This window comes from Trichomycterus rosablanca, chromosome 1, assembly GCF_030014385.1.
Source record: "Trichomycterus rosablanca isolate fTriRos1 chromosome 1, fTriRos1.hap1, whole genome shotgun sequence".
NCBI lineage: Eukaryota > Metazoa > Chordata > Actinopteri > Siluriformes > Trichomycteridae > Trichomycterus > Trichomycterus rosablanca.
Genome location: NC_085988.1, coordinates 79,841,655 through 79,859,493, shown reverse-complemented (window position 1 = coordinate 79,859,493; position 17,839 = coordinate 79,841,655). Strand labels below are relative to the sequence as shown.

Below are 17,839 nucleotides of genomic sequence, written 5' to 3'. Positions count from 1 at the left end.
ACACTATTCAGTGTAAATCATCAGAATAAGGTTAGTGTGATTTTTCAGTTACTTGCCCTGTAAAGCTGAATATCACTATAGGAACTGAAGCGCATTTAAAAAAGCTTCAAAGTTTTTTAAAAAAAATGATGAGGCCAACCTTTCAAAAAGTAGATTGCGATGATGTGTCAACTGAAATAACAGATCTCAAGCCACGAAAGTGTGGGCACCCCTGTATTAGAGTGAAGCCATAAAAGCACCCTTGTTTTTTGTGCTCAAAACTTTCTTTTCCACTCTTTTGGCATATGAGGGTTGAACAATTGTGACATGGTAGTATTAACAAAATACACTGCCTGGCCATAAAAAGGTCACCACCTGGATTTAACTAAGCAAATAGGTAAGAGCCTCCCATTGGATAATTACTGCATGGGTGATTATGTTTCAACTGGCAACAAGTTATTTAACCCTAACTGATGCAGTGAGTAGCTTCTCATTTGTTAAACAACCATGTGGAAAGACACATCCTGTGGTCGTGGAAAAGATGTTAATCTGTTTCAGAAGGATCAGATTATTGGCATGCATCAAGCAGAGAAAACATCTCAGGAGAAGCTGAAACTACTAAAATCGGGTTAAGAACTGTCCAGCGCATTATTAAAAAGTGGAAGGACAGTGGAGAAACATCATTTTCGAGGAAGGAATGTGGTCAGAAAAAAATCTTGAATGATCGTGGTCGGCGATCACTTAAACGTTTGGTGAAATCAAATGGTAGAAAAACTCCAGTAGAACTCAGGGAAATGTTTAATAGTGACAGTAAGAGCATTTCCACACACACACAATGTGAAGGGAACTCAAGGGATTGGGACTAAACAGCTGTGTAGCCTTAAGAAAACCACTTGTCAGTGAGGCTAACCGGCAAAAACGACTTCAATTTGCTAGGGAGCATAAAGATTGGACTCTGGAGCAATGCAAGAAGGTCATGTGGTCTGATGAGTCCAGATTTACCCTGTTCCAGAGTGATGGCGCATCACGGTAAGAATAAAGGCGGCTGAGGTGATGCACCCATCATGCCTAGTGCCTACCGTACAAGCCTGTGGGGGCAGTGCTATGATCTGGGGTTGCTGCAGTCGGTCAGGTCGAGGTTCAGCAACGTTATGTGACCAAAGAATGAGGTCAGCTGACTACCTGAATATACTGAACGACCAGGTTATTCCATCAATGGATTTTTTCTTCCCTGATGGCACGGGCGTATTCCAAGATGACAATGCCAGGATTCATCGGGCTCAGATTGTGAAAGAGTGGTTCAGGGAGCATGAGACATCATTTTCACACATGGATTGGCCACCACAGAGTCCAGTCCTAAACCCCATTGAGAATCTTTGGGATGTGCTGGAGAAGACTTTGCGCAGTGGTCCAAATCTCCCATCAATACAAGATCTTGGGGGAAAATTAATGCAACTCTGGACAGAAATAAATGTTGTGACATTGTAGAAGCTTGTGGAAACGATGCCACAGCGAATGTGTGCCGTAATCAAAGCTAAAGGCGGTCCAACCAAATATTAGAGTGTGTGACCTTTTTTTTGGCCAGGCAGTGTATCACTAATCTGAAATACCACATCATTCATTTTCTTTGTTTATTTGCAGCATTAATCTGAAACAGTACATTAAAATGAGTCAGAGCTCAGTGGTACACATTCTGTTTACCAGCTGCCAGAACATCAGGAAAAGGTTTACCTTTATTTTTATCATTACCCAATCATATTCATTAAAACTATTGCTAGTCATTTCATTACATTTGTAATTTGTCATCTGATTTATGAGAAGTTTTTGATATAACTCACCTGAACCAGAGTGTACTGACAATGCCCATCAAAACGATACCATTTGGAGTCGAAGGTCTTGTACTGACCGTTTCCATACACTTCACACGCTCCTGGGCATGGCTCACCCGTACAGTGCCAGTGGCCTCCTTCACATGTGCTGTTAGCAAAAATATCACACACATTATTTACATTTTTACCATAAGAAGTTTGACATGGACAGCAACAGGATGTGGACTTACTACTGGTGACACAAAGTGGTAAACATCTATTCTAAGTGGTAAACTCCATCTACTTTTGGCTATGTAGTGAATAATCTTACAAGACTTAATAGAATTGTTACAGAATTCTATATAACTATATAGCAGTCAAAGGTTGACTTCATTTTTAAAGAATGCAAAATAAAATGTATTTTTTAATAAAACAAGTGAAACTCAGCTCTGCCATTTGGCTTGGCTGGGCGCCAACATAAACAACGATTGACTGTTGTTCAGGGTGGAGGCCGTATAGGGACTCCTCATTACTGAGTCAATTACGACTTCTGCTGACTGATTAATGCCGTCTGCACAGAGTTGGGGAATACACAAGACTGATTCGCATATGAACTCGCCTTGTGCGAGTTAAATGATGCAGTCGGCTACTGCACACGTGTCGGAGGGGGTGTGTTGCAGTCTCTTTTTCCTCAATCAAGGCAGGGGGTCAGCATCAGTAGAGAGGAAGCATAACGCAATTGGGTAAAATTGGATGCACTAAATCAGGAGAAAAGGGAAGAAAAATGCTTAAAAAAGATGTTTCGTTTGTTTTTTTCTTTTGTTTTTTTTCTTTAGCTCGGTGTCATTAAGATTTACCTGCTTTTTTATTTATCCTGTAAAATTATTTATATAAAAATATGAGTATTTTCTTCTATGCTGTGGCTGCTGCATTTTAAATAAACTGTTAAACCAAATGTGAGATCATGTGGTACTTTTTACCCACCATGTTTTACAGTTGGACTCCACACGGTCTCCAGATGCGTAAACCACATCGCCATATTTACAAGTACAGCTCTTCCTAGTTACACAGATGCCGTTATGGTCCTCAAACAGACCGTCCGGACAGTAGCAGCCACTGACACAGCTCTCATCCATGCTCTATAATTAAAGTCAACTTATTTTAAACTTGTATTTGTAGAGATGGTCACAGTTCTTGTTTTTTCAGGACAAACCTGATCATGCAGAATTACTATGAAAAATATTTTACAAAAACATCACACTAAATAAACAGAATAAATAGTCTAAGTAAGACTGCACCTACAGGTGAAATTTAAATATACAATATAATACAGTATTAAAGTCCAAATTTACTCTGATATTCAATCAACAGTAGGTAAAAAAAATCTAAATACCATAACCATGATGTAGTTATGATTTGATAAGAAGTTTTTGATATAACTTACCTGAACTAGAGTGTGCTAACAATGACCATCAAAACAATACTAAGCCAGCTAAGTGGCTTAGTTTACTAATGTATTTGTGGGTAGTGTTTTTGGGAATTGTGTTGTTCTTTAACAATTATTATTTAGATGTAGAATTTAAACATACAATATAACTTTACTACTGCAACTCTGTAACTCCCTCCTGGCAGGTGCTCCTATGTCCAATATTAAACCCTTGCAACTAATCCAAAATGCAGCTGCTCTCCTGGTTTTTAACCAACCTAAACACTGCCACATCACCCCACTGCTGCATTCTCTTCACTGACTTCCTGTAGCTACACACATTCAGCCAAAAATGGACCAACCTCAAGCTACCTTTGAGGTCTAATAAAACCCTGCTCTGTACCACTCAACCTCCAAGCCACTAGTCTCGCTCGACTTGATCCTCCACCCAGAACTCGAGGAAGACAAGCATCAAGGCTCTTCTCAGTACTTGCACCCAAGTGGTGGAACGAACTTCCCCTGCCTGTCCAAACATCTGAGTCTCTCGCTGTCTTCAAAAGAAGATTAAAAACCTTCATCACCTCTTTACTAAACACTTAAGCTGACTTGTACTTACTAACACTCTAATTTACTTCTTGCAAAAAAAAACCTTTGGTTCTAACAGAGTTTTTTAGCAGATTTGTGTTCTTGGACTGTTGTCTACTGAAACTAGAGTAAGGTAATGTTTACTATGGAAGCTCTTCTGTAAGTCGCTCTGGATAAGAGCTTCTGCTACATGCCGAAAATGTGAATGTAAAATGTAATTAGCTCATAACTGTGACATTGCCAATACGATAACATCTTATACAACCGCAAATAATTTTTTGTTAGAATTAAAAGCTAAAGTCTAAATGTTCTGAATAATAACTGAGTTGTCATATTTATATAATGTGAAGTAAAATACTTACAAACGGCTTGCTCAGGCTTTCACACGTCCTTTGAGTTGTGATTACTGGTGTGTGTCCACAATTTACACATATTTTTCCTTGTGCACAGTCTAAAAGAATAAGATCAGCATGAGTGGTCTCATTATCATTAGCATTATTATTTTTAATGTACCCATGGTAAAGACCTGAGATAATGGCAAGTGTCTGAAAAAAGACACTCTGCATAGTTCCTTATAAACAGCTAATTACCATTTAAAAAAGGTAATGTAAATATGTTTACCACAGGCTGAAGAACACTCAAGAATTCCATTTTCACACATGCTGCAAGACAAATATAAAAGATTGTTACATTTTATACAGTGAATTACCATTTATTGCACAAATGCAGTATTTTACAATGTTTGTTGAACCTGTTGTAATGTAGTGCAGGTATACAAGTTGTTTAGGGAAAAAGCCATTAGCCCTGATTGTGGGTAGCACTGTCGCCTCACAGCAAGAAGGTCCTGGGTTCGATTACCTAGGTGGGACAGCCCGGGTCCTTTCTGTGTGGAGTTTGCATGTTCTCCCCGTGTTCACGTGGATTTCCTCCGGGTGCTCCGGTTTCCTCCCACAGTCCAAAGACATGCAAGTGAGGTGAATTGGAGACACTAAATTGTCCATGACTGTGTTCGATATAAACTTGTGAACTGATTAATCTTGAGTAATGAGTGATGAATATCATGAATGTAACCAAAAGTGTAAAACATCACATTAAAATCCTAATAAACAAACAAACAAATCCCTATTAAATAAACTAATAATTTAAATTAATATTTTCTCCTTAAAGTCAGACTCAGACTTAGACTTGATCAGTGTTAGCAGTGTGTTTGAAGAGATCTTACCAATGTTGTCCTTTAATCATTACTGGTCCTGGACGAGTCATTCCACCAGGATAGGTGCACTGGCAGAGATCTTGAGGGCTGCACTGAAGGGGCATGTTTAGGTGGGTACCGACCATGCAACCGCAGCCCTCAACGGGGTCATCCAGCACGTCACAGGTCGGGTCGGGGCCCGTCAATGAGCGGCATGTACGGTTACAGGCCTTCATCGCATAACTGAACCTCAGATTACTTTCACAGGTTTGAGCTACAAGACAAAAAAAAAATAACATGATGCCAACAATACATTTATATAGACATATTCTGATTACATTTGGATAAAAATATTTGTAAGTTCTGAAGACTGGTTAAGGTACCCATAAGCTAGTTATGCTTTTTCTGCAGCTTTCTTTAAATCTTACTAAAGATTTTCTATGGGATTTAAATCTAAAGACTAAGTAGGCCACTGCCGGATATTACTTTTTTTTTTTTACGGTGTATTCATGTTGTAACCCCACTGTAGGTCATACAGACTAGCAGCTGGTTTTAAGCTCAAAATGTCCTGCTTCTCTAAAATACCACATCATTAATTTTCTATGGTTATTTGCTGCACCATGTATCTGATAAACATTAGAATGTTAAAATTTAGCACAGCTCAGGGGTCCACACATTCTTTTTTTTCCAGCGGTCACAAAAACAATGTAAACCAAAACCAAAATGTATCTCTGCAGAAATAAATTAGGGTTTTAAAACCATATTATCTGTGGGAGTTAAAAATGTCCAACTCTGACTGTAGCTTAAGTTCAGGCTCTGACTTGACCACTTAAGGGCATTCATCTTCCTTTTGCATATGTGCAAATGAGTTTTCTGTCTTGCCATTCTGCCAGTTAGATATTTTTTTACGTAAGAGCGAGTAATCAGTCAAAAAGACTTGTACACTTGTAAATGTCTGTACACCTTTTAAAAATATTATTCTTATATATTGTGATGTTGAGTGATACAATGTGTAAAATGCAGCTGGACAAACGGTAAAGCTTTTAACAGGAATGATGATTTGCTATCAGCATTGTATTTCATTATGTTTCTTGCATTTCTATAGCTAGATATGTTAATAATTGAAATAATCCTAAAGAATAAACAGACATGTACTCACTGCATCCTGTTTCTGCTCTCCAGTCTTCAACATTGATGCCCTGACCGCCACAAGCTTTAGCATAGTTTGCCAGACCGAGGCAAACACTCTCCTCTAGTTTACCTGTAGACTGGCAGGTTCTTTGAACACAGGTCTGCACAGAATTCATTCAGTAAAATTATAACCATGAGAGGTCTTGTTTTAAACAAGAGCTTTACATAGAATTTAAGTATTAATAACATCTCACATCAAAATAGATGTTAACAGGAACATAGTCGTGGCACCGGGCAAACACACCACTGACATTCCTCAGCTGGCCACACTTCTTCTCAGCATACATCTCTACATAGTGAAAGAAAAACAGACTAAACATGTAAGATAGAGTAAGGAACTTCAGATCATTTGTCCATGATCTAATACATAATTAGAAGTCTTCATGTTGAAGTTGCTTTTAAAGGTGGCACAACCAGTTATATTCAGCAAGCAATTACTTTTAAGGTGATACAGGTACTGGTCCTTTTAATTTTTTTTTAAATGATGTTCTGATTATGTTTTAGTTAAGTTAGATTTGTAGTATTCTGATTTGTTAAATTGTCTGAAATCATTTTTTCACCAAGCACTGTATGTTTGAGTTGTAAGTTAATTTTTAACAAATATATACATTTACTGAATATGTTTTATTCAAGTTAGATTTGTAATATCCTGTTTTGTTGGTCTGACATCATTCATTGTAATAGATTTGCAAAAGTAAGCATTTAGGAAGAGGGCAAGTGCTGTTTTTTTTTTTACCAAGTACTGTGCACTTGTGTTTAGTTTATAATAAAAGTATTATGAATAGTGTTCATATGTAGTGTTATCTGTAGTTTAGATAGTAAATAAGAAGCTGTACCAGTGTCACTGTTGCATATTGGAGGTTCATTTGGCACACATGGCGAAAGTACCCAGGACAGAGCGAAAGGCTGAGGTGAGTTCTCTATGATCCCACTGCTGGTGGTGAAGTCGTCTTCTGTCTTATTGTTGTACGTTCCACAAAGACCTGAAATCATGAAGCACACACATATGCAAAAATAAAAATGCATATTCGTTTTGAATGAATGGGTCAAATTCCCACAGACAAAAAGAGTCTGTTATAGCTGGAAAAGGGTGGCCAAGTACATATTCACTTCCATGGTTTTGAAATTTAAGCTCATGGTCAGGTGTCCACCAGATGCATTTTGAGAGACGTATTTAATATAAATTATTGTTTACAATATTCTGCTTTTGTGTGATAGGTATGTCTGAATACTATAACTGACACTGACCCATAGCTGTTAGGTTGTAGATTACCTTTGGTTTTTGTAGTCGGTGGCAAATATAAGTACATTTGAATTTCTGGATAAACTCTGACTTGCATCTTCAACCCAAAAGACGTCTTAACTTGGATGAACATTGAGGACTGCCAAAAGACCGTAGCATGTTCTAAAAAAGAAAAGTGTTAGCAGTATGAGAAACAGCAGTGAAAAGCTATGAACTACGTTTTATTCAGTCACATTTAAAAGCAAAGAATCCCCAAAAGCAACAAGAAAAAAAGCATTTAGGGTTCTTAAAGATGCACTATATGTATTAAAGTATTAAGACACCAATTCTAATTTTTGAATTCTTGTCTTTTCTTTTTCACAACAAGTACTAACAGGTGTAATAAATCATTTATATAAAGGAAATTATATGCTTCAAAATGAGCAGTTTGTGCCTTTAGTATGAATATTCACAACACAACACATACAATGTCTTAACGTTGTAGTTATTCATACAAAGGAATATGAACATATGAACATGAAGCATAAATGAAGATAGAATTAGGATTGTAGGTAAATATTATTACTAAATGCATACAAAGCTGTAAAAGACGTATGTCATGGTGGAATTACAATGATGTCTGCAATTCTTTTTCATGACTAAATAACTAGAACATATAATTTATTAATTTCAGTTATTTTATATGTTTGTTGTGGTTTATATAAAAATATAGTGAATCAAACATGCAACAACTTAATGTAATTAATGTAATAATTTGAAACGTTCTATTATTATTACTATATTTTATATATTGTTAGTGAGTTACTAAAACTTATGAGTACATTACATTGTCTTAAGGTTAAGGCTGTCCTTTTAAGATTGAGATAAAACTTAAACTGTCACCTTATGTTAAGTGGAAATTGATTCAGATGCTAAGATGTGATCTAAAAACCACAAAAGAGAAAAAAAGGGGGGAAAAAACACAGAAGAACCGGTCTTCCATGAATTAGATGATGCTGAAGCATAAGTGTCACTGTCTACAATCAAGTAAGCTTTTTATTGCCATTTGGCTTAGAGGCTGCAATCAATTTTGATGTGATCAATGTCAAACTAATTATTAAAATATTTGAGCTTTAAGGTTCGATTTACATTTTTGACATTTAGCGGCTGCTTTTATCTAAAGCAACTTACAGTATACGGTCTAAGCAAATCAGTGTTAAGGGCCTTGCTCAAGGGCCCAGTAGTGGTTGGATTTGAACCAGCAACCTTCTGTTTACAAGTCCAGTACCTTAACCACTAGGCTACAACTGCCACATACATACATACATACATACATACACTAGGTTACAACTGCCACATACATACATACACTAGGTTCCGATAATGAATCCTGGGCATCTTTATTGTGCCACAGCATTGTTGTGTTTATAGATTTATATGCATTTCAGATGGACTCTAACACCGTCCACTGTCAGGTACTACTGCTCCTCCCCTTTAGAGGGCTCAGTGAGATTATGTGCTAGAGAGAATGTGAGAGGAGAATATTAGATGTGTGTGTATGTATGGAATGGAAGCTGTTGCAAAGAGTTCAGTAAAAGCCCTTAAACTGTATGTCCTCCTCTGATTCACACACCAACACAACAAGCATTTATATAAAAAAATATGTTCCAATCATTCAGCCACAGAAAAGTAGTTTCACAAATTATTGAAATCCCAAAACTGCTCTGACATGTCACTTATAAGTGTATCCAAACTTTTGACTTCAACTGTAAGTAATTTTACTTATTTGTCTTTCTACTTTTTTTTTTTTTTTACACAATTTAATTGTTAATTTTTGCTAATTTACTTCCTCATAGAACTTTACATTTTGTCCACTACAAATTGTATTCACTAAAACTGTTCATTGCTTATTGTTGATGCCTTTTTCTTACCACACAGTAAAATTAGCATAATGACTTTAAGCACTGTTTTAGTATAAACCTTTTATGTCATTATTTGTCTATTGTATAAAACATATTTAGATAATTAATTGGGATTGTGGGTAGTGGTGGAACGAAAAAAAAAAGCGATTAAAAACCTTCATCACCTCTTTACTAAACACTTAAGCTGACTTGTACTTACTTACTAACACTGTTTTTCATTCATTTAAAAAACAAAACAGAGTTTAGTTTTAGCAGAGTTGTGTTTTTGGACTGTTGTTTACTTAAACAAGAGTAATGAAGTGTTTACTATGGAAGCACTTCTGTAAGTCACTCTGGATAGGAGCGTCTGCTAAATGCCGAAAATTTAAATGTAGTGTGTAAGGCTTTCAGCTATTGGAAGATTGTGGGTTCAAATCCCAGCTGTGCCATGCAGCCACTGTTGGGCCCTTAAACAAAGCCTTAAAGTCTCTCGGCCCCTGGGGCACCGTACAGTGTCTGACCCTGCGCTATGACTCATAGCAAGTCCAAACAAGTTGGAATAAGCATATAAAACACGTACATGCACACGTGTAGTTGTATATACGACAATCAAATGTGTTCTATTCTAACGCATGAAGTTTATGTAATATTTGATCATTTACAAGCAAAGTATTAACACAGAAAACTTGCTAAACATTTTAAACAAAGATGTGATTGTCATTGTGGATAATGTGTGAAGACCACCTGAATACAGCATCAGAAATGATATACACAGGACTCCGTGGACAACATACCAGTTTGTGAGAGATCAGTGATTTTATCTTCACCAAGTTGTGCACTGTTTACAGAGAATGTGTATTCCTCCTGTACAAGAAAAAATTGTTTCAGCTTTTGGAAAAAACATAAATAAATTAAAACCTCAGCATGTTTGTATTCTGGATAAGAGAAGCTAAAAAAATCCACACACACACCTTCTCCACCCTAAAGACGAGCTTCTCTATAGTTCTATCTGTCTCAGAAAACTTGATGGCCACACTCCAGTTTTGTTCCTGAGGAATAAAATAGTGAATCATTTACATAATAATAATAATAAGAACAATAATAATAATAAAAATAATATTAATAATAATAATAACAAAACAACAACAATAATAATAATAACAATAATAATAATACTAATAATAACAATAATAATACTAATAATACTACTACTAATAATAATAACAATAATAATACTAATAATAATAATACTAATAATAACAATAATAATAATAATAATTAATAATAATAATAATAATTCTAATACTACTACTAATAATAATAATAATTCAAGTTTACATGCAAGCTTTATAAAATTGCCTTATCAGTTTTGTATGATCACAACCAGAGGTCGGGTTTGTTAAAGCTTTCATATGTTGCATAGTGATCAAAATGAAAGTTTATTGGCATAATATTTAATAACACTAGCCAAGATTATTAACAAGCTAGCTAACATCAAGCTAAAATTATATATGTAAAAACCAGCAGGTTTGCTTTCATATTAGCTTACATTAGGTTACATTATATCCTGTTATTAAAACCACTACACACATTTGTTTTCAAGCAAGAAAAAAAACAAAAAAAACAACCGATCAGCATTGACTGGCTGCAAGTCTAAGCAGATTTCTGCTGGTAAATACTGATCTATTGTTGATTTAAGCTGGTTGTTGCTGGTTTTCAATAGAAACTGCTAAAAATGTGGCACAGCGGTAAAACACGCTAGCACACCAGAGCTGACATTTCAAACTCGTCGGTTCGAAACTCAGCTCTGTCATCCGCCTGGGCTGGGCGGCTACATGAACAATGATTGGCTTGTTTTTCATACAGGGATGGGAAGCCGGATAGGGACTCCTCATAACTGATGCAATTACGACCTCTGCTGGCTGATTGATGGTGCCTGCACAGAGTAGAGGAATAATGCGTTGATCAGGGTGTGGCTCTCCATACACAAAGCTGATCCACATATGAACTCGCCTCATGCAGTTGAAAAGATGCAGTCGGTTACTGCTTACGTGTCGGAAGAGGAGTGTGGCTCGCTCACCTCAATCAGCAGTAGGGATCAGCATCAGTAGTGAGGTAGCATAATGCAATCGGGTAATTGGATACGACTAGATTGGGAGGAAAATTGGGGGGTGGGGCTGCTGAAAATGCTGGTTGGTAATAAGCAAAAAACAGTGCAAAACACTAAAAATGTGGTCAGTAAACAACAACGAACACCAAAAACTTGTCTTAGTTAAGACTTGTTGATCTGTTGTGTTTTTAAGACCTGTTTAGATTTAAATCTAGCAATCTTTCTTAAGTTAGGCTAACTACTACATTTATTAACTTTTTCTTAACTTTTTAAATGCTGACCAAAGACTTGAATCCTTCTTTATTTTAAAATAAAAGAAAATTAAGTTATTTTTACTAACTGCTCAGTCCAGCTCAGGGACACCGTGGGTTCAGAGGCACCCAGAAACACTGGGACCAAGGGAATGGACAGATCACTAGTCCTTCACAGAACATCTGTCATTTACACAATTACTTACTCATACACCTAATGCATATTTAAATCAGCAAATCTATAAATTCAAAACAAGCTTCTGTACTAAACAGCATGCTGTCAGCTCTGCATTATCTGTTACTTGATTTTACTCACCCCGGCAGCCAGGTAGGTACATTTCTGAAGCAGAGAATATTGTATACCATCGAAGGTCGTTACAAACCAGCCTTCGATGACACATCGGGTAGGACAAAGGTTAGCTGAACAACTCCATTTGCCTTTGGAGCATACACTGTAAACAAAAACAATAAAGTCAACATTACTACTTCAGTAAAAGGTTAAGGAATTGAGTATGTTCTCATGCACACCACTCTAGCTGGAATGGACTCCACAAATTTGTGCAATATTTGATAGTCCATGTTATCCATTCCTGATTTTACAATTTTGCAAAGAGTATCATAAGAGAAAATTATACAACAGGTAGTTCCGACCTTACAATCTGATTGGTTAAGAAGCGTTCTAACCGTGCTGATATTTGTGATAACAGCACGGACTTTTCACACCACAACTGTATTACTCCGCTGACGCGTTGCCAGTAACGACAAGCTTCATGCACACAAACGCACACGCAGGCGACACAGCCTTTTTTTCCCGATCGCGTTTTAAATCCGTGAGCTGATATACAATCTAGCGCACTGTGTAGGGAACATAAATCATCTGTCTAATATATTGTCTAGTGCACTATGTAGTGAACACGAATGTGTTTGAACAGTTAGCTTAATAGCCCAGTTAGCAGCTCCTAAAAGTTCTGTTATCACCCATATCCTTTGGTGTGTGCAAGAGGTTTTTTATTTCTTATTCCTTAGGAGGTTTTTGCCTTGTTCTTACCTCCCTGAAATGAGATTTTGCAACTTGGGATGTCTGCTTTGTAGTGTTAAACTTTATATTCGTTGTGGAACTACTTTTTGGCGGAAGGTATTGTCAATATTAAAGCATATTTATTATGAAATAAATAAATCTTTTATTTATTTTCTTTCTTTATTTTGTAAAAAACTGTTGTATAAAAGCAATAGAACACTTGAGGTCGTGTGTTATCGCGAATAACATCACGGCTGTGATTCGGTCGCAGGCACAAGCCGAAGGCAAGTGCCGTAGATCATCACAGCCGTGATGTTATTCATGATAACACACTCCCTCTCGTGTTCTATTGCTTAACTAAATGTTTGGCTTTCTTTGTCTTCAGGTAGAGAAGACATAGTTACTAGATGGTTTTAGGGAGGGTGTCTGAAGTCAGCACTCTTTTATCTTCTTTGGTCTTCAATTTGTTCTCACAAAGCTTTTTGATGTAAATAATACTAATTATTATTATTCTAATTTATTAATAGATATACACGATGGCTCAGTGGGTAGCACTGTTTCCTTCCACAGTCCAAAAACATGCAGTTAGGTTAATAATAATAATAATACATTTTATTTATATAGCGCTTTTCAAGATACTCAAAGACGCTTTACATAAGACAAATAATCAAAACAAATACGTACATACACCATACAAATCATAGTACAAAATCAAAATAGTACATCAACATCAAGAATAATTAAGATAAAAACAAAGAGAGCAGCATAAGACAGTTCATTAAAAATTAGCTAAATTATGAGAGAGAACAACAAATATAGAACAATTTCTTAAAATTAGACAGAAACAGGACAGATTTACATGCAATCAGGAAACTGAAAACTTTACAAGTTTTAGGATCTAGGACTTCACATTTCTGTCGTGATCTAAGTATAAAAACTATTAAAAAGAATAGCAAAAATAAAAGCATTTATTTTGTGTTGTTACAAGTTAAATGCCACTCTGAATAGATGAGTTTTGAGAAGTGACTTGAATTTGGACAGGTCAGGACGGGTTAATTGGAGACACTGAATTGCCCTATGGGTGAATGGGTGTGTGTGTGTGTGTGTCTGCCCTGCGATGGACTGGCAGGGTGTTACTGTGTGCATTGTGCCCCCCCCCCCCCCCCCCGTGACCCGAATTGGATACGCCGTTATGACAGTGAGTGAGTGAGTGCGATTACTAGATATATACAGTAAATTTTACCATTCTTGGCACTTGGAGGTGCGTGTGTGACCTGGTGAATATGTTTTGCCTCCATAAACACAAGGACAGTCCTCCACTCTAACAGCACGATAACCTTCAGCTCTGTCATTTAACACCAAACCTGAGAAAGGAGGGGGAAAGAAAGAGACAAAGCAGTCAATGAGGTTTTAGTCATTTCAAATGTGATTTTTTTTTATGGGGGAGGGTTGTTGTGAGAGAGAGAGAGAGAGAGAGAGAGATACCACTAGTAAAACTTCTTCTATTTTTCTCAAATTTTTTAGCCAATTTTCTCCCCTAATCTAGTCATATCCAATTACCCCAATTGCGTTACACTTCACCTCTACCGATACAACCCTCCACTGCTGACTGTGGAGCTTTGTAACCCTCCGACACGTGTGCAGTATCGGCTGCATCTTTTCACCTGCACGAGGCGAGTTCATATGCGGATCAGCTTTGTGCACGGAGAGCCACATCCCGATCAACGCATTATTCCTCAACTCTGCACAGGTGCCATCAACCAGCCAGCAGAGGTCGTAATTGCACCAGTTATGAGGAACCCTGGTCCGGCTCATCCCACCCTGTGAACAACAGCCAATCGATGCTCATGTAGCCGCCCAGCCCAGCCAAATGGCAGAGCTGAGATTTGATACAATGTATTTAAACTGCTTCTATTTTTTATTACTATTTTTTTATTTTATACAATGTTCTTCATTACAAATCTTAAACCATGAAGATGTGACTTGAAGACAGATTATCTTGATCTACTTGAAGATTAAGAAGCGCTAACTGTCACAGACTTTTCTTCATTGTCACCTGACCTGAACCCCATCAAGTATTTATGGGGGCACTTCACGAAGGACGCCGGGCATTCAGTAACATCACGATGTTACGTGAATTATTATGAAATCATGATGGGACAGCATGAATTATCAGATTTGGAATCCATGCCAGCTCGAATGAAAACTTACCACAGCAAAAAGGGAACATATTAAATTTTAAATAAAATTTTATTACGTTGAGGAAATGCTACCTTTTAACTAGTGATCCCAAACCTTAATAGATTTGAGACAAAGAAGAGATAAAAGTCACACTATAGTCCATGCTCAAAAATAATACTGTATTAAGAATTTGATAAATATTCTAAACACACAAGAAATATAACTGTAACAAAATAATAAAACGTTTTCTTTAGAAGGACCTACCGTTTGGGGGAACACAAGTCCTGGCACGATAGTCTGTCTGCTCTTTAGGGCTGGAACACGAAGGAGGAAAAGCGAGACCCTCATCCATATACCTCAGATCTCCAGGACACTGAGGTTCAGCTGCAAAAAAGTCACATAACCAGGCGTAACATTATGACCGCTGACAGATAAAGTGAATAACACTGATTATCTCTTCATCACGGCACCTGTTAGTGGGTGGGATATATTAGGCCGCAAGTGAACATTTTATTCTCAAAGTTGATGTTAGAAGCAGGAAAAATGAACAAGCGTGAGGATTTGAGTGAGTTTGACAAGGGCCAAATTGTGATGGCTAGACGACTGGGTCAGAGAATCTCCAAAACTGCAGCTCTGTAGTGGTCTGCAGTGGTCAGTATCTATCAAAAGTCGTCCAAGGAAGGAACAGTAGTAAACCAGCGACAGGGTCATGGGCCGCCAAGGCTCATTGATGCACGTGGGAAGCGAAGGCTGGCCTGTGTGGTCCGATCCAACAGACGAGTTACTGTAGCTCAAACTGCTGAAGAAGTTAATGCTGGTTCTGATAGAAAGGTGTCAGAATACACAGAGCATCACAGTTGCAGGGCTGTTTTGGCAGCAAAAGGGGGACCAACACAATATTAGGAAGGTGGTCATAATGTTATGTCTGATCGTGTACTTTATTATGAACATTTGGTATTGTACTTTTATTGATGTGCTCACAATTTACATCAAATACTTACAACATGAAACTGTTTTTCTCAGCTCTGCTCGAGTAGGTGATGATTCATTGCAAGGGAGAATAAACTCTTCATAGAATGAACATTTCACATCCTTATGTACATTCGTATTAATGCTTTGTTTGCAGAGCTCTGTAAATTTATTTTTTTTCAAACCCAGACAAGGCCTGGCCGGAGAGCGAAACCTCCCGCACTCCTGGAAGATAAAACAGGAATGCTGTAGTCAGTGTTAAATTACAAGTTGTTGGATCACTTACAAAAAATAATAAATTACTTACCGCATCCTCGTTAGCATTAGAATCAGTAATGACACATGCTCCATCAGAGATGATGTTGGTGAAAAGCTGTGCTTTAGTTTCTGTTTAAAAAATGCAAAAATAAAGAGAAAAGAATGCTGTATTTTTTATTCAATTATTATTATTATAATTATTATTTATATTTTTCTAGTCTAATTTTCTACCACACACTGTCACTGATTGTTTCTTTATATCTGGGTCTCACAGAGAGCAGCAGCACGTACGGAGAGACACACACTATTATCTGTGATAACACCATTTATTCTGCAGGTGCCTCATTCAGCCAGCAGAGGTCGCAATTGCAGCAAAAATAAGGGACAGTGGTAGCCTAGTGGGTAGAGCTTTGAGCTGTCAACCGGAGGACTGACAGGCTCTGCTATGCAGCCACTGTTGGGTCCTTAAGCAAGGCCCTTAAACCCTGTCTGTTTCGGGGCGCCGTACGATGGCTGACCCTGTGCTCTGACCCCAGCTTCCAAACAAGCTGGGATATGCAAAAAAAAAAAATTCATTGTACTGTACACCTGTATATGTACAGTATATATCACAAATAAAGTATATCTTCTAAAAAAAAAAAAGGAACTCAGTATTGATGGGTTAGCACGTTAGACCTCTCTGGCACCTGAACACATACTGAAGGGAGGGAGGAAGGCTACTTCATTTATCCTAAGGAAAATTATTGGCCTTCAGTTGTTTAACAAAAAGTAGAAGAAAGGAAAAATAACTTATACATAATGATCTTTGAATTTTAATTATTTATACAATGTATTTTATAATTGTTGTGGTTTGAAAAGTTCTCTAACTTTATATTTAACTTTTGTGTTGGGTATTATTACAACTTATAATCTTATAATAACCCTGGTATAATCTTCTAATACAGATAAAATGTAAAGTAAAAATACTCATAAAATGAGTGTCAAACTCATTTTATGTGGCCCGCGAGAGCTTAAAAGACGTATGATTGTCTTAAAATACACTGTAAAATCGTACTGCATCTCCCACAATGCATGCCGATTTTGTGAACCGCAAAGTGACCGCATCCCATCAGTGTTTTCACATCAGCTTTTAACTGAGGCGGTTTTCCAACAATTGATGTTGAGAAATATTTACAAATAATCCCAAACTGTTAAAAAAGAGAAAATTGAAGCAGAAATTTAATGAAAGATGGGAAAGTGAAAACTATAGGAAAGTTTGTGCTTCAAAAAGAAAACACGGTACGGAGTAAGGAGTACAATGTAAATGTACAAGAGAATGCTGTGATTCACTGTGTCGAAGGCTGCAGAAAGGTCAAGAAGAATGAGGACCGATGACAGTGGTGGAACTTCCTCTGTCTGTCCGAACATCTGAGTCTCTTGCTGTCTTTAAAAAACGACTAAAAACCCACCTTTTTACTAAGCACTTAAGCTGACTTGTACTTATTTACTAACATTTTCTTTCTTTCTTTCCATTAAAAAAAACAAAAAAAAACTTTGGTTCTAACAGGTTTCAGCAGATTTGTGTTCTTCGACTATTGTTTACTAAAACTTGAGAAATGAAATGTTCACTATGGAAGCACTTCTGTAAGTCGCTCTGGATAAGAGCGTCTGCTAAATGCAGAAAATGTAAATGTAAATATACATTATAAATAAACAGTATAAATTTGCCATTTTGACACCAAACACAGAATTTAGCCTCCAAGAAAATC

General features: G+C 37.0%; 1 protein-coding gene across 1 annotated transcript in view; it reads right to left on the bottom strand.

The window, feature by feature from the left end:
* The window catches only part of LOC134328769 (uncharacterized), a 71,258-nt gene that overhangs the window by 43,823 nt on the left and 9,596 nt on the right, over positions 1-17,839 (bottom strand). The window contains exons 6-21 of the mRNA XM_063010025.1: positions 16,141-16,220; positions 16,019-16,058; positions 15,129-15,248; positions 13,927-14,047; positions 11,982-12,117; positions 10,276-10,353; positions 10,099-10,168; positions 7,455-7,586; positions 7,018-7,164; positions 6,376-6,470; positions 6,150-6,282; positions 5,021-5,264; positions 4,420-4,460; positions 4,161-4,249; positions 2,772-2,926; positions 1,818-1,956 (exon numbers count right to left, since the gene is read on the bottom strand). Of these exons, the coding sequence (XP_062866095.1) occupies positions 1,818-1,956; positions 2,772-2,926; positions 4,161-4,249; positions 4,420-4,460; positions 5,021-5,264; positions 6,150-6,282; positions 6,376-6,470; positions 7,018-7,164; positions 7,455-7,586; positions 10,099-10,168; positions 10,276-10,353; positions 11,982-12,117; positions 13,927-14,047; positions 15,129-15,248; positions 16,019-16,058; positions 16,141-16,220 (1,820 nt within the window). The remainder of the gene's footprint in view (positions 1-1,817; positions 1,957-2,771; positions 2,927-4,160; positions 4,250-4,419; positions 4,461-5,020; positions 5,265-6,149; positions 6,283-6,375; positions 6,471-7,017; positions 7,165-7,454; positions 7,587-10,098; positions 10,169-10,275; positions 10,354-11,981; positions 12,118-13,926; positions 14,048-15,128; positions 15,249-16,018; positions 16,059-16,140; positions 16,221-17,839) is intronic.